Raw genomic sequence first — 24,790 nt, 5'->3', positions numbered from 1 at the left:
ACCCTCAAGCACAGAATTCCTTTTATTTTTACAGGGTTTCACGAGTAACCCCCGGGAAAAATTGGGGAATTTTTTGAAACAGAAAAAAAACCAGGGCAAATACTAGAAATTTACAGGTACTCCGGGATATTATTCAAATTTCGCTTAATTAGCGCGAAATTGAAATTACAAAAAAGATCGAATCAGTCTCACTGCCCATAGAAGCTCCAGGTTTGCTTTGTTCCTTAATTTATTATAGCAAGTTATCGATGGTCTATGACTAAATTTAAAATTCTCAGAACTCGTGGAATCGTAAAAAATCAGTGATAAGGTAGTCAGTGATCTTGTCCAAATAAAGATAATTCAATGAAAAATATTAATTTGAAAAGAACACAGCATTCATTCGTTAATTATCATATATTTAATCTCTTTCACTACAGCATTATTGATATCGATCTAAGATATAATTATAATAAGAACATCGAATGTGGTCACCTTTTATTTGGGGCTCAGCATGATAATAGTACAAAGTGCATCAAGAACACGAAGTGGATCTTTTTACGCCGAGCGTAATTAGTTTGGTGCACAGGATACTTCATGTAACAAAAGTATCGCTTACAATTTTTTTTTTATATAGCAGAGTACAAAAAAGAACACTTATAGTACAAGAATGAAAAAGTGCACTCTTTTGTATTCCGATAGTATAGACAAAAAAGATGGGTAAAACGTTCTTGCGTTGCATAAAAACACACATATCAGCTGACAATCTTAGTTTCTGGTAGCACTCAAATTAGCGTTCAGATTGGCCCAGAATTTCATTCGTTCTTCGAAAAAAACATTTTTAAGATGAATTCCAGTGTCCAATTCGTCTCCGATCTGTAAGTAGTTGTCGTCGGTCGAGTACTGCGTCCACTTCGTGGTTCCATTGACACCAGAAGTAGCGGGTGTTCTGAAAATACAATTATTGGTTGTAGATTTAAACGGATGGAAATTACCGACGTATTGAAAGAACTCAATAATGTCCTGGTTAGCTTTGTACCCATCGATTGCAAAGGACGTCCACAGCTCCACCATCGTTTCCACCATTTTGTAATCAGTACTGCTCATGGTTTTACCAAAAAGTTGAAACACCGAATCGATTGAAAACAGGTAAATGAGGTCATCGCCATGTGCCACACCATATAGCACCGTAGACCCACCGTACAAGAAGGTGAAACTGACGGTGCCCAAGTAACCAAAGCTGTACAAAAATTGCGGATTTTTGCCAGCAAGATTATGCTGCTGTTTGACCGCAGCGTAATTCGGATATATGTAGCGACAGTCACTTATGAGACGCGTAAGATTGGCGAGTATCTGCGGGGAGACAAAAACCTTGAATGTTTAGTCATTCACAGAGTAAGGTTGTACAAATTTCGATTCTCTCAACACTCCCACCTCGCTTTTGTTGGATGTGAAATCATCGTTGAAGTAGAACGTCTTTATGGCTTTGACCCAAGCAGCCCCCGAGTCCTCCTGATACATAAGGCTTAACAAGACTGGCAAGATGGAGTCGACATTCTCCAGAAAGTCATTGAAGATCTCCTCATCTTCGTAAAGCTCTGATTTGTGTTGAGGAAAAAAGTTTTTCAGAAATATGAAAAGAATCTACACTGATTACGACAAAGTTACAAATAATACTACCAATGCTTCCAATGTTTGAATGAGACTGTTTTTCATGTCATAAGTGTTCGTTATGAAGTTCAATGGAATCGCTGATATATTGCCAGTAGTAGATAGAAAAAATTCTCGGACAACCTGGCGCGATATTTGATATGGCTTTAGATCGATGAACTTGGTACACCAGCAATGAACAAAACGTTGTATCCACAGTTATTCTTATCTATACTTGCCAGTAGTTATGAACAGTCCTTCGTCTTGGTTAGTTCCGGCCATCCATGGTATATCGCGGATGTGACCAGCGTTGATCAAATTTGAAGGACTGTCTGTAAGAAAAGCGCCTTCCACATCTGGCTCATTGGTCGCAGCCCAGACGGCTGATGGCTGCGTTCGCCATGCGTAAAAATTAGAATACGTGCCCAAGATATCCGAAATGTTGGTTTCTCGCAGGCAGTTGACGAGGGATTCCGTCGTATCATTCGGACAACCAACATAGCCACCAAGTTCGAAAGCGCGGTCAGCATAAGCGGCTCTGGGAATATATGCCCATGGAGATAAAGCGGATCCACTTTGCGTTATGAATTTGTGAAAGAGCCCTGTTGGCATGGAAATTTATTTATGGATAATTCCGAAGGTGCTTTAGATTGGATAAATGAAGAATGATTTGTATTCTGTGATTAGACTTGGATTAGTTTCAATTAATTCTATGTTTCTTACCAATCGTCGAAGTTGAAAGCGTTAGGAGATGAACGGAAGCAGAACCTGCACTTTCTCCAAAGATTGTTACGTGGTCGGGATCACCGCCGAAATTTTATATATTATCACGAACCCATTTCAGGGCGAGGACCTGATCCTTAAGGCCCCAATTTCCTGACGCCACCTCATCGCCGGTGCTCAAAAATCCAAGTGGACCCAACCGATAGTTAAAAGTAACAAAAACCACATCTTTGTCCCCAATGTATGCTGGGGAATAGGTCGAGGCCGACCCGGAGAGGTATGATCCACCGTAAATGAACACCATCACAGGAAGTTGTATCGAGCTTGTATTTTCGGGAAGCTGGAAATATGTAGAGTGTTTATGAGTGAATTGATCGAGTTACATCGAGTTACGTGCATATAAGCACGTGTGTTTAACCATTTAGGTTCTGACCTTGCTTGAAAAGCTGCTTAGTCGGTAGTCTTTCTAATGTATGCCTAACCAACCATCGTTTCTCATAAATACTTGCCTTTGGCGTGTACACATTCAGGTATAAACAGTCCTCTTGCCCCAACTTTATACCAGCTAATACCTGTGGGCACATGCTCGATTCTTGACTAGCATCTCGGGTCCCGTTCCAACCATCTGCGGCCACGGGATTGGCGAATCTGTAAATTGGAAATATGGTCTTCAGATCGAAGATGATTAACATGCGATGGTAGTCATAGCGGTGAATGTCAAAGTTCGCAACTATATTGTCATTCAGATTACTACACTGTTCGGTTTTTTAAATTCTGTCAATTAATCATGAGGATGAGATAGAGAGAGTAAATTTTCATCTTTGGTAAATTGAGAAAATTAAACGAACATTATAAATTTTTTATTGTACTAAAAAATCCCCTTTCTATTTGGAATAAATCTCTTTTCTCGGTTACAAACCGTTTAACTTGAACGTATTGGGGAGTAAGATTCTAGATAAATCAAATCCACAAAACGTCAGATCCATGAAGAAATTTTTTCACAGTCAGAATACTCTGTATTTGGTGGTATTGAAGAGTTATATTGAGATCAATTTCACAGATCATTTCATCCTGCGTAAAAAATTCCTTAAATACCGCAGCAATCTGTTAGGTTTAAAGTAAGTAAGTGAAAAAAATACACATTTTAGAGTGAAAAAAAAAAATTAAAAATCTGATGTACCGTCGATGAAAGATATCCAAAAAATTTTTTGTCCTCTTACAAATATAATCTCTGTTTGATTCTGTAAAACTGTTTCACTTTGGCATCTGTGATCGAGTGAACTCTCTAGAAACAAAATTGTAAAAGAGTATCTGGAGAACTCAATTCTGTACAATCGGTTAAATTTCCACCGATTATATTAAACATGTGAAAAGCGCGTGATCATGAAAACCGATGAGCTCGAGTTTATTGTCCAAAAACGTGTTGGATAAATAGTTTTTAAATTTATGTGCTTACGTACCTGAGGGATCCCGTCGGGGGTTGCGCATAAGGGATTGACAAAAAAGCTGATAAATTACGGCCATGGTGGGTGGTCAATGTTGTGCCTTGTAGGTTACCCTGAGGAATGGTCACTTCTGGTTGACTGGTATTTTCTGCTTTGGTATAACACGGAGGTGAAGAGATACTTGTCAGTAATAATGTCACAAGTAGACATTTTATCCCGTTGAACGAAACCATCGCCATATTGCACGTCGATCTGCGGTGAGGACACTCTCAAGACTGATGAAATCTGTATTTACGTATAACTTCAAACCGTACGTCATGCGTCAAGCGAAAAGCACTTCGAGTGGCGCTTCTCAATTAGGCTACCGCATCATGACGTTGCATATATTTTTTTAATGTCGTAATGGACTTACGTCTACACTTGTACGATGTTAGAGGTATTCTTGTTAGGTCGTAACGGACTTATGTTCACGCTTGTATGTCGCAAATAGAAGCAGACAAATAACTGGTCTACTAATGATGATATGTTATTAACACATTGACTTTGAAGGGCGTTATTAAGTATCAGAAACTCTCTACGGATATTTCACGCTTGAAGGAAACTAATTGGGAATAGATAAGCAACGCCGAAAACATGATTAAAATTAACAGGCTCTGATACGATCTGATACGATTTAAATCGTCGTCCGAAATTTGTAATTTCCTCTATCAATCTATATACATATATATGCATTATCCGATCGCAGTAAACAATTTCATTGCAATATATTTTGAAATAATCGCGAAGTACGGTCGATTGCTAAGAAAAAAAACAATTCGAGAGTTTTTTAATTGTGAATGAATGAAAAGATACGGTTAAAAATAAATTGATGACATCTGATTACAAATTTTATCTGATGTAAGATAAACAAAGACAAGTTCAATCAATAAGCTGTATCCAAATCGCATTATTAAATCCTGAAATATCGTTGAATAGAAGAACAAAATCGTTTTCTGAAAATAATTTAAAAATTTCTGAAGCAATATTTGCTTGAAGTCTGATCAGATTTACATCGAATAAGACCAAACAAAATGAAACATTTTCATCTAAACCGGTTAGTCTGTTCTCGCTTCACCGTTGGACAAAAAATTTGTTACACACAAGCGCTCCTGCACAGACGACGCTTTCTTACTGCTTATTTCATTACTTGTTTCATGTGTAGATATACGAGACAACTCAATAATTACATAATAAATGGCCGACGTTCTTGTTTCGCTCTGGAGATCTTGGATATGGGTTATTCCAAATTTCAGGAGTGATCCATGACCAATATAAAGCTTTATGAAACCGATCAGCAGTAATCCGTCAGTTGCGATGGTTATAAATTTAATTTCGAGACTGAGTTATGTTCACCGAAGATTTGACACTGCCTTGCGAAAAAAATCTGCCAAAGTCTGCAACAGCTGCAAGAGAAATTACTAAACACAAACATTCCATCAAACTTGGGATGTTTTCGAAATTTCGAAGACGTTCACACTCCTGTCATTTAGAGAAAGAGTGGTTAACCATGGCAGTCGCGACTGCCGAATGGAATCGTCCGCAAACGTCAAAGTCATAAATCAAGTGGAAGCAACCCCCAGACCACAACCCACACACTTCTAAGTAAACGACAGTTCTCGAAAGTCGCCCAAGTATAGAGTGGTGCACTCTATGCTAGTGCCAATAAGATTAAATGTTTTCTTCTCTTTGTTGGTTCTTCTTTTCCCTTATCACTGTTTCTTGTCTGAGGGGGGAAAATTTTGACCACGTAAAGCTGGTCGAATACAAGTTAAAAAGCTGGTAAACACTTTACTATCTTTGCCAATAAATACGTGGACACTTCATCGTGACAATGAAAAAATTAATCACTTTCATCTTGATCCATCATTCAATAATCTGCCAAGATGCGATCAGTGTTCAACGTATTATTAAACATAATTAAAATTATAATGCCGTTAAGTGCCTATCAAAAATATAACTGTAGATTAATCAAAGAGGTAAAAAAGTCGCCAGGGTTCTATGATGGCTTAGGTCGAACCTGAAATAAGTTTCAATTCTTCCAAGTCGAATCGGGCCTTCTTAAATGGGGATGATAGATCGGCTCCAGATGTATACTTATCTCGAAACAAGCCGTCGTATATGGCCTAGTGTTGCTATTCTCAATCAATTTTCCCACAATCCAATGCGTACATACATACCCACGAATTATTTTGACGTTTGTTAACGTGGTTCTCCTACATCATTCCCACGGTTGTCTACCATTCCGCCGGATGAATGACCGCCAATGAACAATTGCGTGGTTGGGCACCAGTTGAGCTGATAAATAGTGGGAATGTTTAAACGGCTCCACAGTTCCCCGATGCTCCACAAAGCCACGATCGTTCATGCTCGTTCACTTCCATTCATATAGCCGAGTGATTGGTCTCGAGAATCAACATGCTTTAGACCGTCTTTGAATAAAAACTTAAATTCAAGTCTCTGCTCGATGCTTGATGGTAACAGTGCTTGAACTTGTTAGTGATTGATATATGGATGTGCAAACAATTTATATAAAATGATCCTATTCTTTTCCTCGATCAATTAGGCAGCTATCCTTGTTGTTGGTGCTTAAAGTTTGAATTTCTTACTGATTATATCAAAAAATTTATCGACGTATCATGGGGAGTTAAAGCGCTACTACTGCAATCAAATTTGTTATTTTGATGAGGTTGAAGTTTGTAGCGTCGGCTTAACGAGACATTGAATATAATGAATATTCCGCAGATTTCGAATGAATTTTAAGTAGAAATTGAGTTTCCAAAATATATGAATACATTTTGCTTCTTTTGCAATAGTTTATTTTATCCAGAGACAAGAGATTTTCGATTCAGAATTTCATTCCACGACGCAAAATCTTGCAATGATGCATACCGCACGTCACGTGACCGTGTCTAGCCGTTTATACGACGCAAAAGGATGTAGACTTTGAACAAACATGTTCGAAGCAAGCATTGAAATTAATACTCTCAGTCTCGACTTGTTTTTAGGTCATTCCAATCCGACGAATACTAGACACAAGAGTTGATACGATAACCACGCTGCTTGTCTGACTTAGCAACGGAAGTTTGTAATCCCATTAACAAAATTATTACAAGACCCTATACAGTATAAGTTCAAAGTGGATGCTTGAGTTCAAAACCCGCAGCCCTTGGTTGCCCGGATGTACCCCAATATAGCTACTTAATTCTATGAGTCTAGAGACAGGATCTATTTCGGATGATTAAATTTATACACCATAAAAAAATTACGGAGAATTAGAAATTGAACGGTCGCATGCAGCCCTGATAAGCGTTAATCAAGAGCTTTGGCGATCAATTCTTTGCAGTTATCTGCAGATGAATTAATTATTTTAATTTTACAAACGCGAATTCGGCGACGCGTGTTTTCTGTACCACCAAATACCATCACGACTGCTCTCAAGCTGAGCTTGGCGATATTTCAAGCCCGAAGAACCCAGTTGAGCTCTGATCAGCACAGGATCTTGGTTACATCTTGCGCCAGGAATTATCTGATATAAAAAGAAACGATTCGCCTTTAGCAGAGGCTGTAAAGCTTTACTGCCGCCGAAAGAGAATGAGATGGAGGAAACAATTACCGACCATGGAACCCCCCTCTTATTGCGTACCTACCGAAAACTCGTAAATTCCCATGCGTATCTTCCTTCTACACTTTCAGTCTCAGACGATATGCTGACTCTTGTGAATTAATTCCAACATGAGTAACGTAGACAGGATGAGACGCGGTCTTCGAATCGTGACGCAACTGAAGGAAAAAGCCAGATCTCTCTCTCTCTTTCTCTCTCTTTTTCTTCATCTTCTCCCTCTTTCTACCACACCGTGTCTTTCCCTGTCAGCTTTTCTCCTTCTTCGTATTCCAGACCACAAAATACGCGACGCTTTTCATCCTAGAAAAGTTAGGAGACTCGAAAAGACACGTTTTGAAGAAGGAAAATCGCGTGTACAGCGGTTAGTCCAGGACAAAAACTCTTATAGAGTTGAGGGGGAGACATAAGATAGACGAATGGAGAGAGAGAGAAAGGATCCAGAATCTTGGTAATGATTTTCTGAAAATATTTTATAATTTTGATACAAAGGAAAAATTCATCTCTCTGAGACTCATTTCTTCTGGCTTTTAATTACTTGAACAAAAAACATTTCATTGTTGATACGTAACAAATTCGCTTCGCAAGATTTTTCCACGTAATTAATAAAACTTTGACTAAGACATTTTTTAAAATAAGTAATAATAATAATAACAACAACAATTTTTTAAATAAAAATAAATATCCACCCTTTTGAGGAATAATCGTGTCGTCGAATATTTCATAGAAATTTGCCACAGTTTCTCCAATACAGTTTACTCTGGTTATCTAAAACAATACATGTTAATCCTGAAACATACATTTTTGCAGCCTGTTTACGTGCAGTTAGGCCGATGTAGATTAAAGACACTGCAGCGCTGTATAAACCAGAGAAAAGGGTCGGCACAGCATAAAATTGGAACGAAAATGTGTGCAACTGGAATAATAAAAGGGGCAACGGATTAAACGAGCCGAGATGCAAGCAAAATTGAGACAAAAGGTATGTGATACGAGAGCAAGGCTAAATAGAAATGAAATGCAAAAACAATAGTCTCACGTTTCATTCCGAAAAAGCCATGAAAGGAATTTGCACGTCAGTCAGGAGCACTTCCGGTCCCACGGAACAGACAGGCTTGTATTCAGATCTTGCAGCTTCGATCGAAACTAACGCAGCTGTATTTCTAGGTGTGTGCTCTCTGTGAGCAAAAACTGTTTTGCAATCAATTTTTGTTGATTTTTCTTTCTCTTAGTGGCGACTGAGTTCATTAGGGTCATGAAAATTACTCCCCGAAAGTAATGAGTCTTCAGTAGGTGTAGCAAAAAAAAAAATAAATTGCTACTTTTTTAAGTTCGAGATGACGAAAAAAAAAGTCTGTCAAGGTTTGAGACCTTAATATTGTGCCTATTTCCGATTTTTCATTTCCCGTTTGAATAACACAGGAAATTTTTTATGTTTTTTGTTTTTAAATTTTATTACTCAACAACGGACTGGTGTATCGTAAAGAGCAATAGACATTCTTGTAGGAATACAAAAAAGATCTCTTGCGATTTTTTCGTAAATCTACTGGTTCAAAAATTCATGAAAATATACATTTTTTAAAATGGTTTACTGTTCGCGCTCGAACCTCGCCCACCCGTTGGTACCTCGTGCTGTTGAGGGTACCCAGCCACATGGTGGCGCGCTGTGCGCAAACGAGTTCTAGCAGGCGCACGCGCGCGCGCGATTCACTTAGAATCGAGCGCTCGGGTAGGTAGGACGTACTGTTGAATCTCCCTATTCTACCCGTGCGTGTGATTACCGCGTTTTTCCGCACTCGGTCGGGTTTCGAGTTTTTTCCATCTCACGTAGTTTGAAGGATCGCATTTTTAGGGTTAGTTATGGGAACAGGGTGCACCTTTTGGTGATCCGAAATGCCCGTTCCTAGGGGGAGCGTCGACGCGGCGACGAAGCGAGAACTTTCCTTATATACCTTACCTTATCTTTGGGAAATTTGAATAATAATTTTCATGATCGACGACCTCATTACACCTAAATTGTCAATTGCGGGCTAGCAGAACCTGATTAAGGCAAATCGTTTAGAATTCGATTCCTTGTTAAACTCAGATTATACTCACAAATTGCAAGCACTGTATGACTCAGTTTTGCATAGATTGTGTCAAAAGTATATTTCTCTCATTTTCTTCTTGCGTTTCCAACGTTTTTACCTAAATTTTATGACAATCTCAGCCTCCTATGCTTTACAACTTCGCGTCTTTCAACCATTCCTTATACCTACCAGTCTTCACCTCCGACGTACTTCAACGCTGTTTTGTCGGACATATTCTGGTCTTGAACTTTTTTTTCCTTGTTACTGCTTTCACCCACTTCCCAACGAACCTCAACTTCACGTCACCTTATTTATTCTTGCACCTATCAGTGCCAAATATTTTACACACTCCTCCCACTTACTTTTCATTTTCCGGAACAGTGTCTGTTTAATTTTAAAAGAAACAAATAGCAAACTTTGAAGTTACTGAATTTTTCCTATGAATAATGCACAACTTTGTCAAGCCTTAAATCACCATTTTGAAGCTACTGGTGTGAATAATGAGGAAATTCGTCGGCCCTTGGTAACGTGATGATAATCATAAATATAATATATGCCATAAAATTAATAGAAGGATTGTTTTATGTGTCTTCACGGGGGTTAAATTAATTTTTTTTAATTAAAAGTGGTATTTCACTTTATCTTCGGGTGGTAGAAAATTCAATTACAATAATAATTTTAAATCAAACGACAAGAAATAAAATCAATTCCTAATTCTGGATACGGGGGGGAGGGTTCAGTTTGGACGGTCTTAAATCATACCTATTGTTAAGAGTTTTTTTTTTTATCGAAAATGAAAATACCTACAGGAATTTGAGATTGAGGATTTTATCATTTATACTTTCAAGGACATTTTAGAATTTTTTTGAATTGAAATTAACAACAAAATGGTGGAATGGTACACATAAGTATCGAACAACCTTGTATAATTAATATATTATTTTTGCACAATTTGATTCAGCTATAGCAAAATAATAACTTCATTCTTCAAAGTGCGCACAATCATTATTATAAACGATGTGAAAAATATATTAATCACGTAGAGATGGAATTATGAGAAATTTTCAGTCGATTACTTTGACCAAAATATATTTGAATTTCTTGAAAATAAATTGCTGTACAAAATTGTCGAACAATCTCGTCAAGTTGCTGTCGAACTTTCAAAAAACTTTGTTTAAAATGCATGAATATTCTTAAATGTTTTCCGAGTCTTTCAGGGATTCCGTTGGGAAAATATCTCTAGGGTGATAAAAATTCACATTCGTTTTAATAACTGTGCGATAGTCTGCGGAGTATAAAACTGCGATATAAATGCTAGATTTGAAGATCCAGTGTGCAAACTTGAGGTGTGAATATTTTTTTTGTGCCTACACTTATTTTTACGACGTCTTTGCAAGTCATCTTAAAAATATGCTATATAGTTAGTGTTTACCGACTGAGTAAAAAGTTACTTATTTTTGTTATATCACTGATATAAAAGTACCGCAGTCAGCGCAATCCTGCATGAAATGCTAAATGAAACTGTCCAAAAAATTTGTTGTTTCATTGGAAAATAACTCAAAATAAAAGTCATTCTTCACTCCGTCGATAAAGCAGACTATGAATTCTCCTCTCAAAGTTCTTCTTCTATAGTCTCTTGGCTCAGTCAGCCTCTGGCTTGTCGTTGTGGCTTCTCGCCTTTCCGAAAGCTCAAATGCGACGTGATAATCGGACAATGAGGTGCTCGACGAATGGAAAATGACGATCTGCATGAGCCGAATGTCCCGAGTTTCAATTGCTTTACGTGCTAATGACAGTCCTCTGGCTGTGAGTCTCGGAGCTTTCAAATTCGCGGCAATATAAGAGCAACGCTGGATTCTTCTGTAGCGAGTCGAAAAGCTCGGAACCCTCAGACCCGCTCTTTCGCTATAATGTAACCACTCGACTCGTTTCGTTCTTTGGCGCCACCCACAGATCTAAAGTAAATTATTCTATATCCCAAATGCATGATTTACACGTTAGCGTATATTGACTAAAAAATTTCAACGCCACATTTTATCGGCAAATTCCAGTTTATTGTATCAGAAATTTGTCAAGTTCCCACAAAGAACTTTAATTTACATTCGTTTTTTTTTCTCGTACTTTTATAAAAAAATATGAAAAATTTCTCCAAAATTCACAACTGATAAGTAGAAATTGGAAAAAAAATTCAATCGGCGCAGAAAATTATTTGGCAAACGTTATCTAAACGAAATGTGACAATCTATATATTATCCTTATTTTGTATTGTGTAAAAAAAAAAAATGTATTTTACGTCGTAAAATAATGACTCAGAAGTTATTCCTAAACATGTAAAATAATTTACGAGCAAGTCTGGAGAACCTGCCGCACACGTATTTACTTTTGTAAATTTAAATTGACGAGGTTGAGCAGTCTGCTACGGTGCGGCAAACTTTCCGTGTTTGAGTTCGTGAGTTAAGCCATGGTTTCGTCTGCGGGAACCAACAGCTCGAAGACTTCTTAATTGATCTTGTGCGGCGGGTCGGATGTCAACGAAAGCGTCAAGGCGACTAGATTCCTGAGAATTTCATCCCTTTCCAGAAACCACCTTCCGAGTAATGCTGCAGAAGAGCAGCCGAGGACTTGGCCTGAGCGTTTCTGGGGGCGGAACGGCAGGACCCGTTCGTGTAAAACGGCTCTTTCCTCAGCAGCCTGCTGCTTTATCCAACAAACTTCAGCCCGGTGATATCCTCCTTGCTGCCAATGGCCTTCCGCTTACTGGACTCACGAATTACGTAAGTCATGTTTTTAAATAACTCTTTTTCTTATCTACTCATTTAGAATATTTCAATTATCGACACACCATACATGGTTTCATCAAAAACAAAAGCTCGAGGCTGTGTCAAAGGTCAATCAAAAGATTTTGGTATAACGAATTTCAGTCTTTTTTATTCGGATAATCGTATTATTCGGTCATAGTGCTAATTTAATAATATAGAAAATCCTTTGTCTGTTTGTCACCGATAAACTCGACAGCCGGTGAACCGATTTACAATACAAATCTTGCGCCAAATTGTCACTTAGGTCTGTCCATAGTTATGCAAAATTGATTCCATTAGTGCAAAAAATCATAAAAATATGATTAATTTAACAAATTGAGAAGGAATTAAGGTCAGGAGGAGAAGAAAATCTGAAACATGAAGATTTTAGGACCTAATCCTAATTCTAATACTCCTAATGAAAAATTTATTGCTGCTAATTTTTTTGTCGTTTCTTCAGTTTGGTTTCAATTTGTTATTCGTCTTCGCTCTAATTGTAAGCTTAAAATTTTTTTGTTTCTTGCTAAGAATTTAATGTGTTAATTTTGTCGAAATTGATTACGTCCCGCTAATCGAATGATTCCTAGAAAAGCATTTTGTTTGGTCTTAAATTTTTTAAATCGTGCTTAATTGTATTTATCTTTTTTAATTCAAACTTGCAGGCTTGAGTTTTTTCCATTTCAAAGAAAAATTTCATCATACCAATCAAATTAGATTATAGGTTTTTTTTTTTCTAAAGATTAATATTCGCGTTCCAGTTAGAAAGAAAACTAGGAAAAAATAATCCGCAGTCGATAAATCGACGCTTTGTGTTCTGAGTAAATCTATTATTCGCTTTCCCAAATCAAGCAAAAACTATAGCTTGTAAAAATACGTAAATATATTACTGGTTATATCTCATGGTGTGATCAATGAAATTCTGTGGAGACAGAAGCTGAGCTTACCGCGCACGATACGGCTCAGCGTTCAATGTGGCGGGTTTAAATTGAGGTGAAATTTAAGGAAAGGAGGGTAAAAGCACGCGGAACGGAGGGTGAAAAAAAGAGGGGGAGATAAATAAAAGGGGAAATGGAAAACCGCGCTGGCTGAGAACATCAGTCACTGTCGCCCGCAAATACGAGCTGGCGAGTATAAGCTAAGCTCTCGTCGTCATCCGCATTCCGCCTTACTGTATATACCTAAGTGTAAGGAAGACGTGCCCAGAACTTCCTCCCACGGGTGTTGAGATTTGCATTGAATTAGCATAATGCATCTCGGAGGGACTCGCGCGCGAAGAAGAGGAGACATTATCTCACCGTGTATAACAAGCCCCGGGAATCTGAGGGTGCGACGCGTCGAATTCCCAGATACATTGACTCCACTCTCTGCAGATACACTGCGCTATGAACACATGTTGCATATCTGCACAAGAATTTACATTTTTATAGAAAACGGGATGGGGTCTATCACTTTTCTCTACCGTGATTAATGGAAAAAATTGTATGATACAGAGACTGGAATTGTTTCTCCACAAGAAAGACGAAATTTCTTGTCTACTCACTTCTTCTTTTTCATTTTCGGAAAACTGGGAATAGTCAGGGAAAAGATGGAGAATTATGGTGACCATAGGGGAAAACTTAATTGTTTTAAAATCGTTTTTAAACTTCAGCTATATTTGGTAAATTCAATTGAGCTAACTTTCGGAAAAGTTGTTGTTTCAATTATTTGTGTGTGTTTTTAGATGCAGATTTATATTTTTAAGGTGCACAACTTATGGAGCTTTTGGTCGCAAAATCTACCCAGAATTACTTAAGTTTCCTGGAAAAACGTATTCAGGGAATTCTTGATATTTTTTTTTTTTTTTACGGCAAAGGTCAGGGATTTTTATTTGGGCAAAATTGTCGCCAGCGTGTTTCCAGAAACCATGACATTAAGGAGAAAAACAATTTTGATCAATTCATTTATTACTCACTTTAATTACCAGACATCTACAGCTTCGATTTTTCTTTAGAGAATTGTTAACTGTAGATCCGCAGAAATTCCATTTCGTTTCAAAAAAATATCAGCAGTATTTTTGTGCCGATTTTATTGAGGAACACGGATGTGACGACATTCTTACCACGTGGTATATATTATTCGGAGTAAACTCGAATAACACAAGTTAAGATGACAAAAATATTTCAATCCTTTAACAAACATGTTATTATTAATTTTGGTAACAAGTGAAAAAAAAGATTCCAAAGATCTCTGGAAATCGTCTATGTACATACATTGTACATATAATAAACGAAATAAGCACAAAAATTTTAAATTAGACTAAAATCTCCAGCTTTCAAGCATTTTCATTTCATTTAGAAAAACTTTTCACTTTTTCTAGCTTTCGATTCAAAATAACACCTTCAACATTCATACTCTGTGTTTCCTAGTTTCTAGAAAGTGCATGTAAAACGTGTAACGCGCACAGCTAATTTGTGTCATCTTGTTGCAGGAGGCTCTTGAGGTTTTACGAACAACACCAAACACCGTCGAGCTGGTCGTGTGTCGTCCAGCAGGTGCCGATGCGGTCGTTTCACCCATTGGAGCCCCGCCGCCCCCGCCGGCAAGACGTGAACTCCCACCACCCCTAAGGATTTTCACCCCTTTACCACCTCTGCAAATTGAACCCTGCGGGGTAAGTTTCAGCATTCTTTGAAAGACCTTCTTTTTATCGAATCTTATCTATTGCAAACCACCCTTGCCGAAAAACTATGCTTCAAGCTAGGTACGCCAGTCTCTGCCGGATTTTTAAGTCCATTCATTCATCGATTCTTTCGACTTTTTAAACTACTAGTACAGACATCGAAGTCAGAATCAGTCGTTTCGAACCTTTCAAGTGCAATAAGATAGTTCGAAAAATATCGAGAAATTTCGTAAGAATTTTCAAAAGTATTAAAAATTTTGTCGTTTTTTACTATAATTATTAAATTTAACCTAAAATACTTACAAATTTTTACTTCAATTACTTTGACGTTTCAATCCGTGGTCCAGTATTTCTCTGTATCGATGACCCTGTTTTTTTGCAATATCAATCCAATAATCAAACACATTATTTCATGCCTGTAATAAGTATTGACACAATAATAATCATCATAATAATAATACCCCGTAGTAAAAAATGATTGAAAATACATATGAGCAGAAATATTAGAATATTACACCAAATCTTGGACCAAATCTGCGGTGAAATATCCGGGGAAAACAAAAAAGAAAAAAAGAAAATGAATCCGTTCTGGATATTACGTCAAGTTTTTGGCCAATGAAATAAAATGGTACTATTATCGTACAGGAAAAGATTAACTATCACATTCCAAGGGTGGAGGAAAAGTGTTCTGATTTTGAAATTTGCATGCAGCTCTTGGGTTTCCTTTTTGGGATCGGCTCGGTCTTATGCAAATTACTGCACTCGAGTGCTCGGCCATTTTTCGCGGTCATTAGAGACCGAGCTCAGATTTATGCAGTGCCTGCTTTGCCACGTTTCACGATCCCCGATGTACGAGTATATGCGTTTGCATTATGCACGAGCTTACGCAGGTGTTAAAGCTAATAAAAGCAACAAAGAACAAGCATCGGATTAAAACTGACCACACTTTAGAAAAATTGTCAATATTTTGTCGAATATTTTTGATATATTGATTGAAACATAAAATATCAGAATCAAATTTTGAAACGTTGGAAATTTAAGATGTTCACGCAAAGTACGAATACAGATGCTTTCTTTTAAGTATCCATCCACTTCTCCTATGTTTCATATATTTTATGTCATAGGTCAGGAGTTATTATGCGAAACAATAAGATTGACGTGACTTACTCAAAATGTGATTTCATTTCACCAAAAATTGCGCCAGCAGTTGTAGAACTCGTTATAGTAACAGGTACGATACTACGTGCAATTGATCAAATTGTTCTCAACCGCGACTCCATCGTGCTAGAACTACGTCTGTATTCCTTCATTAGTTCTCATCAACATAAACAAACCTTCTACCGCTAACAAACGCCGGAATTACAAGCCCTTATCACTAGTCTGTTCGAATACTCGTGTGTACTTCCAAAACCACAAGGCATTAGCAATTATGCTGACTCGTATTGGTGCCTATGAACACTTTAGATTCAAAATATGTCGGTGAACTAGCAAAGCAGAGAGAAACACGAGAAATACTTACAATTTTTAAATTTCTTTACATTTTCTTCGATACAATAAATTAAAAATAACTAGTACCTACAACTTTTTGAACGTTCATTTTCGTAATCATTTTTTATCACAATTTAAAGGATTAATAAAAGTTGGAGATATGTAAACGCTGATTGCTTAATCGCTGAATAATTTTATTTGCAAAAGGCATAAAAAAAGGAATAAAGATTTTCAATCATCACGTTCGTTAATAACCGCGGTGGAGATTTTCACGAGATTCTTAAAATTTGTCGAAATATTTCTTGCATTCAAATTTCAAAATTAAAGATTAGCAACGACTCGGCAAAATTGCAAATGATCTCAGTCAACGATAACCAAGTGATCAGTTCGACTTAAAAGCCCGAATCTCTAAGCATGAAACTCTTTTGAAAATCAACAGGAATTTGACATCGAGATGACGAAGGTCAGCGGAAGTCTGGGTTTCACGTTGAGGAAGGCGGACAGCAGCGCCCTGGGACATTACGTCCGCGCCCTCGTCAGGGAGCCGGCTCTCAGCGACGGTCGCATACAACCTGGGGACAAGATCGTGGCCGTTGACGGAGCCCCGCTGTCGCCAATGAGCCACGAGGAAGCCGTGGCCCTCCTGAGACAGTGCGGACCCAGAGTTAAGCTCCGACTCTACCGAGATCTCGCCCAGACACCTGTGTCGGCTCTATCCCCGACGGAACCTGACCACCCTCTCCGGCCGCCTAGGACAAGTCTGAGGTACGCGAATTCACTTTGCGAATATATTCTCCTTTTTTCTCCTTCTTTGAAAATTAAGTAGACAGGCTAGAAGGCTTTGAGATCACTTAGATATCTACAACTCCCTAAATCGATCTACTGCGCATTCCTCCTGCACAGATTTCAAATTTTCCCACCTTTGCGCATGCGCGATAAGTTTATTTGGGGATCTACTGCGCATTCTACTCATATGAATTTCAAATTACCCGCCATTGCGCATGCGTGTAGGATGATTTTGAGACTTGTGTTCGAAAAATTTTTATCGTCTCGACGATGTCTAGACTATCTATTGAAGTAGGTGTATAAAGTTAGTCATTCGTGGGCTTGCCTTGCGACTGGTGGACGTATTTTTGGTCGAAAGTGGGCTTAATAATAGCTGCAATTGGAAGTGTGGGAGTCCCGAAGCGGTCAGCTCCGGCTGTGTGACATCATCCGCTCAGTTCAGCTGTCGCAATTGAGCATGGTGTACGGAATGTAAATTACATTCGTCTTCCAGAGTTGGTCGTTGCCGGTTCGAAAAAACTTTGACCTCTTGTGCCGTGGCCCTTGACAAGTCGCCGTGACTTGTCTTTACCTTCATCCGCCAAAAACCTCTTGAATTTTCAGCGATTCCCATTACATTGCAGATAATAGATTTCACGGGGATATTTCGATCTTACAATAAGATTATTTCTTAGTTAAGATTGTGTTAAGTAATTTGGCTCAGTGATGAACAGCGATTCTGTCATTCGTGGTACGATGATAACGACCAAAGACGAATCTACATTAGTCTTTCAGGTAACTTACTCGCAAAGAATTATCGAAGTGCAGGATTTTTTCATTTTGGATACCATTTGCTTGGACAGAAGATATTTTATACCGAAAAATGTTGTCACTGGTAAAAGAAACTCAATGCTTCTACCCACTTTGCCATAACAAACGATTTTTGGAAACGCTTTGCTCGTGGTGACTAACATTCAGATTTGAATCTAAAAAATTGCGGAAAAAAGATGTGTTTTTTTTTAACAGATTATTCGTTTGAAATTCATGACAAATTTTTTAGTCAATTGGACGACACAAAACATTTTCTTTCCGACTTTCAAATATGCAGTCTAGAGCTTTAAAGTTCGGAAATAATATTATTATTAAACTTATTGTCCAATGTTTCTCGCTAACGCTATGTACACATATTTAACGAAGGAATGAATCATACAAAAAATAATCCCGGAAATCAACCGACTAGACTCTCTAACACGCACTTAGCGCTTGAATCGCTCTAATTAATCCTTGACTTCAGGCTCTGACGTGTGGAGCAGAGTTTCTATATGTGATCAGAACTCAAGCGGAAAATATAGGGATGAATAAATTTATTTGCAATCCTATCAGAAATTCAATCAGTTAGGCCTATGTGCTATGTAAATTCACGATTTTTATCCAATCCAAATCAGAATCAAATTAATGTTATCGGTATCTAGTTAATTACTCGATTTATATGGTGTAATTTGTTTTCGATATTTCATCGTCTAAATTCATCTAAATTCGTCACACTCCAAACACAGGTATGTCATAGTGATCGGTGCAAAGTGACAAGTAGCAGAACCTGCCAATTGGAGTCTCTTGACAAATTTATTTTTACACACATCAGTCATAGTATGAAACTGAAGAACATGAAAAGAGTTTAAAGTGCATACGTTACACAATTAGCTCGTGTAAATTAATTATGCAAGTTAACCCACGTGTTAAAACAGACGCTATTATACATATACGCGTCACACTTAGCGTCGCAAAAAATAAAACAAACAACAAATAAACAGAACTAACTTTACGAACAACAATTATGCCGAGCGTTGGGCCTCGCTTGCTGTTCGCAGACGGTGTTCTAGTTTCTTTAATTGCTTATCGAGGTCGGTGGATCATGGTTTCAGGCAGGAGGCTGTAGACATGCTCTGTGATCTGGCCGTGCGAAAACTGTCACCAGGAACATCCAGCGGATCAAGCTGTCGCAGGTCAACTAGCACCGCTACGAGCAGTTCACCCCGAAGACTTCGCAGGCCTCCGACCAGGACACCAACAGCGGAAAACGAGCAAAGTGAGTAGGTAGTCTAGAGGCTTCAAAAGGACCAAAATTTAGTTTAGTAGTTAGAAAGCATTCTGACCATTTGTATCCAAATGAACACGAAATTTTTCGAGGACTCCGAACTGTCTTCGATCGGCACCTGCATTGGTCCAGGAGCAGTTTCAAACGATCTCCATAACTCCCACAGGCGACTCGCAGAAGTACTTCGTTACCCAAATGTCCACCAGCCAGGCGGACACCTCGGACTCCGATCAGTGCTCGATAAAGACACAAATCACAAACTCCCAGCCCGGCACACCAGGCACGGAGATAATCGACCCACCCTCGCTTTACGACGTCTCGGACTCCTCGGAGACCTCGAAACCAGCGCGACCCAACTTCCTTGACCTTTCCGGACCCCAGGAAAAACCGCACTTCCAGTTCAACGTCGAGTCGGACTCCGACGGCACGGGGTCCTTGGACGGAGTCCTGTTGGTAACTGCAGGTGACCCGAACCTCGCGACGAACTTTGACTGCGAAGAACTACCCCGAGAACTTTCACATCAGAGCGGCGGTCATCTGGGAACCAACAACGACCCGCCATCCGAGCCTGCGTCAATGCCTCCTGCACTTTCATCCGCTGCCACAGCTACGAGCAATGCATTCAGCTACAAGAATCCTGCCTACCAAAGCGCCAACCCCGCTTGCGGAACCGGCGATGCTTCCTCCAGGAACAAAACGACCCATTCGAGTGACCAAGACATTCCAGGTGAGATTTTTATGTCTCGAGTTAAAGTGACGATCCGTCGAATTGCTTTCAGTGAACACTTTGTACACAGTGGTGGAGTAGCAAGGAGAGTTCTGGACATAGATTTCTACATTACCGGTACAACTCTTTTTCTAGGACTTTCAAGGAGTGGGGATGTCTCCACTCTGACTGACTTTATCGATTATTGGATCGTTTGGTTGTCCGACGTCATCGATCGTCCGATAATTTCATTCAGAGTGGGGATATCACCCACCTTTGAACGTTCCGGGAAAAAGGTTATATATATAAATTTTTGGGCCAGATTTGTAACTGCTCATCACGAAAACTATTACGGAAAGAGTTTCATTTTTAAAAAATCATTCAAATCACAAACCGGTACATTAAACTGATACAATTCTTGTAGTTGCAAAATTTTGTTCATAAATTTGTGAAGAGCACTGTTAAAAAAACCAAGCAGTGATAAATTTTTGTTCATATCGTGCTTCGATGCGCCATAGTTCGTGAATCAGCTGGATACGAACAATTTTCAAGCAATTAAAATTGCTTACAGGTTTCACTTTTATCGATAATCTAGCGTTTTTTCGATGAGAGTAAAAAAGTAGAATGGCTACCTAATAAAAGAATAAAAATACGTGTGGAAATTTCAAGGATGCGGAAATCTGTTCCATTACATTTTAGAATGTACAAAATAACAACATATTTACAACTGTCGAAATTCTGATCATACTTTTATTCATTTTGACGATTCTGTATTTTCACTTTACATACTTTGACGTTTTCATATTTCGAATTTTCTATAGATATACATGTAATACATACTTTACCCTTGTGCATCTTGAAATTCTACGCATTACACTTAAAAAAAAAACTCGACATTTTGTGCTTTATATTATGTGGCCATTCTGCTTGTTAACCCTCACCCAATACATCCTAGGCACCTCCTACGTGCGTTTAAAATTCCCGCTGATATTCAGCCACGTCATCATTGGATAATCCATAATATTGTTTACGTTGCAATGCATTATCACGATTTTTTACGCCCTTCCAATAGCCAGAGCCAATAAGTGGCCTTCGCTATGCACAGTGTGTCAAGTTTATTCCATAATCGTTGAGTTGGCGATAAGGAGACTCCCCTTATCGCTGTTGAAAAGCTTGATTTCTGTTGCCAGAAGTAGATTGTTAGTGTTTTTTTCATCGTCCAGGTACCGTCCTCGGTGGCGAAGAGTCCGGCGGTAGCAGAGGCTTGCTTAAGTGGAAAGGTGTCATGTTCACGAGCAATGATGAGTCCAGGGACATGACTCGAAACAGCGACGAAACCAGCGAAGCTACCGACGAATCGCCCGTTGCTGCTAGCGACTGTGAACAAGGCAGTCAGGTACGCACGAGTTCAGATATTTAGTTTTATCAAACGGTCGATTGCTTTGCGAAATCAAAATTTCAATTCGAAGTAATCGTAGATTTTCACAACTATTACATGTTTTTCATACTTGGTTTTACACACTCTTCATCACCTGTGTCAATGAAATGTAAAGCATAGTTATTTGTTTCGATCGGAAATTACTTTTTGCCCAAATGTACGTGAAGTTCGTGTTTTCGGCGTATGAATTAGTAATTTTACGCATACTATGTGTGGAGTGAAATTTTGAATGATACAAAAAAGTGTTCACTTTCTTCTTTTATGATATTTAAAATATTTTAAGAAGATTAATTTATTAAAAATCTGTAAAGAATATAATTTATAGACTTAGTTAATGATTTCACGTGTGTGACAGAATAATATAACATATTTTATTCATGTTAATCGGTCTGTTTACCTCTTTTTAGGTGTTCATGGTAGAGCTGACCCGCGGATGGAACAGCCGTCTGGGCTTTAGTTTGCAGCCCGAAGGTGATCACACTGTCATTTCAGTTGTCCACGCGGACAGCGTTGCAGCGAAGGACGGAAGACTCAAGCAAGGCGACGTTCTGCTTATGGTGATTATAGAATTACTCTTATCAAGCAAGTTGTCCATAAGAAACCATAATCCCCGAGGATGCCAGGATTTTTCAAATCTATCGATAACTTCTTATTATAATATGGTTTTAAATTCTCCAGTCACTTTTTACGCTCGTTAAGACGATGACATACCTTCTTTTCGATTTTGGAATACTTTTGCAAAACGATTATTCATAAGCTTTAAAGGTCGAAAAATTATAATAATAGACATTGAAAACCGCTGGTATTTCACAACATCGTTACACAACATGTACTTGTCATTAAGACAGTTACAAATGTTCGAAACAAAATCTGCATTTGTTGTAAAAATGGTACGATTAGCATTTTAATTTACCGACCTTTTTCGTGCTATGAAAAATTTCCGGAGAATTCTGGTCAATACGAGGTCAATTCTGGTCAATTCTTTCAAGACGAGGTATACATAGTTGGGATTATTTTAACCTTCAGATTTTCTCTCCAGGTTAACGACGAAAGTGTTGAAAACATGTCAACTGCGGATATAATTGATCTACTACGCAAGATTCGAGGCTCGATAGGAATAACTGTGAAACGAAAGGGTAAATCGGAGACTTCAGCAACGTGATGCAATGATGAAATTATACTTATCGGCTCAGATAACATTCGCAACGAAGACGAAAAAGATCCACATCCGTAAATGGATGAGAAATGCGTAAAGATAAATCGCAAGTTGACCCGCAGTTATTGATCGAAAATGCAGCGGATCCTTCTACGAGCGATGTAAATAATTCATGTTTATCAATCAAACATGACGAGGTAGAGAGATTCAAACGAAAAAAGCAAATGTATTGTCCAAAGTGAAATTGTATTCCTTTTCGTTTCTTATCATTTTGTAAATTGAATAAGCAGAAAGATTAAGTTATATAAGTAATAGAAATAATCATGTACATACATACATACGCGTATTCATGTCTTATAGTGTAAATTTACACGCGTCATTGTTTAAGATGTTGGTAAGAAACCTAAAGTAAACTATACGGCGGTTTAGTGTTATCATTTAATGAGTAAGAGCTGGAACTTTGAGCGCCGTTTGATATACCATACATTCAAAATGTCAATTATCGACAAAAGCGATCACTATGTGTATAGAGAATAGAATTGTCAAACGTCTAAATATTTATAAAGTAGAAGGAAACACTCGTTGTACGTCTTTATGACCAGTTGAAATTGTCCACCGTGAATAGGGACACTTTCTAAATGAAAGAAAGAAAAAGAAATCAAATACAGTCAATCAAAAAAATGTAAATAATGTCAAATAGTATACTTATACTCTAGAATTGTATGGCTATGCCTCATATATCTGTACCTCAAACGATCTGATAAGCGACGCGCGGCTTGTCAAGGAAATTTCATCACTTGATGATGAAATTGACCATAAACAGGCTCGGCATTTACGGAATTAATAAAATACTATGACCAGCTTCATTGGAGATGGGAGAGACCAGAAAATTTTGTATCACACATAATTTATCTCGTTCGTATACCATAAATTCCGTCAGGCAAACATAAATCATACATATCGTTTCACAATTCACGATGTGCAGGATAAGCAACAGCTCCGTAAAAGTATTATCCTAAGGATAAAGGAATGAAAATAACAAATCACGATATCACTTTCGGTAATTGCACGTAAAAGTAAATTATACATTTCATATTATACGTATATGTATACCTGTATATACTTCAATGAGGAGAGTATATAGCGTACTGTGTCACCAATTTTAACAGGCAGTGTAAGGAGTCAAAATTTTGAAAACTCAATCAAAAGCAATTTGATATCGAACATTATATTGTGTGTACATAATTTATGGTATCAATCACAATTGATATGTATCTGCTGTATTCTACATAACACAGGTAAAATGGATTGTACATAAATAACAACAATTTGAATTTAAATTGTTCAAAATTATCGTTGTTCAATGTTCAGATGAAAATTTAATATTTTATAGAGAACTGAAATTGTTGAGCCAACGATTTGGCTCTGTTAAGTAAAAGAAAAATGAAAAATTTACAGCTAAGAAGTGATTGCAAAAGTTGAGTAAAATGAAAACAAACACAATATGGAAAAAGAGAAAGAAAAGACAAAATGATTTTTTTTAAGTTATAAATTAATGTGATAGTTAGCTTTTAGGTGCAGATTTATTAGAATGTTAGCACTTTGAAAACTCTAAATGACGTTAGTAGCTATACAATAACACGAGAGAAATAAATCATACCAAAGTAACGTGTAAGCAATATCAAAGACAGTTATATAGGTATATGTGTATTTCAATGATGTTTTGATTAGGCATATATAATGAATTATGTATTGTTGATACTTGTTGAACGTAAAATTTAATTTATGGGACTGATATAAATAACTGTATAAATTCCTCGTGTGATTAAAATGTTGTAATGTGTTAAATAAACTCATGACTTTGATAATCGTTTGATTTTTGGTTAGATTCAGGGTGATTCATTGAATACTCCACTTAAAACGCGAAAGTGGCTGTATTTCACTCAAGAGTCGGGTGGCCACTATTCAATAAATGACCCTGTATACTATACGTCGAACATTGAAGATGAGTTTTGACACGAAAAAATCAAAACGTGGAATCATTTCATTAAGTCATTCATTCAAATGAAATTATAAAGCAAAATCTATGTCAAACATTTAATTTTCAATTCCGTACAATCTGACTGATTTTTGGTATTCTAGGTGGCTATGTTTTCATTGGAGT

At 37.8% G+C, this 24,790-nt stretch overlaps 1 protein-coding gene and 1 pseudogene across 1 annotated transcript in view; one reads left to right on the top strand and one right to left on the bottom strand.

Annotated features, from left to right (window-relative positions):
* LOC124405607 overlaps positions 1-24,494 on the top strand; it is a 131,285-nt gene extending 106,791 nt beyond the window's left edge. Inside the window, exons 5-12 of the mRNA XM_046881057.1 lie at positions 12,102-12,295; positions 14,787-14,969; positions 16,906-17,231; positions 19,154-19,317; positions 19,493-20,053; positions 21,256-21,428; positions 21,878-22,027; positions 22,510-24,494. Of these exons, the coding sequence (XP_046737013.1) occupies positions 12,102-12,295; positions 14,787-14,969; positions 16,906-17,231; positions 19,154-19,317; positions 19,493-20,053; positions 21,256-21,428; positions 21,878-22,027; positions 22,510-22,632 (1,874 nt within the window). The 3' untranslated portion in view covers positions 22,633-24,494. The remainder of the gene's footprint in view (positions 1-12,101; positions 12,296-14,786; positions 14,970-16,905; positions 17,232-19,153; positions 19,318-19,492; positions 20,054-21,255; positions 21,429-21,877; positions 22,028-22,509) is intronic.
* Positions 733-4,087, bottom strand: LOC124406372 (annotated as a pseudogene).
* Positions 24,495-24,790: the final 296 nt, after the last annotated feature.

This window comes from Diprion similis, chromosome 1 (assembly GCF_021155765.1).
Source record: "Diprion similis isolate iyDipSimi1 chromosome 1, iyDipSimi1.1, whole genome shotgun sequence".
Taxonomy (NCBI): domain Eukaryota; kingdom Metazoa; phylum Arthropoda; class Insecta; order Hymenoptera; family Diprionidae; genus Diprion; species Diprion similis.
This window is presented reverse-complemented; position numbering and strand designations above follow the sequence as displayed.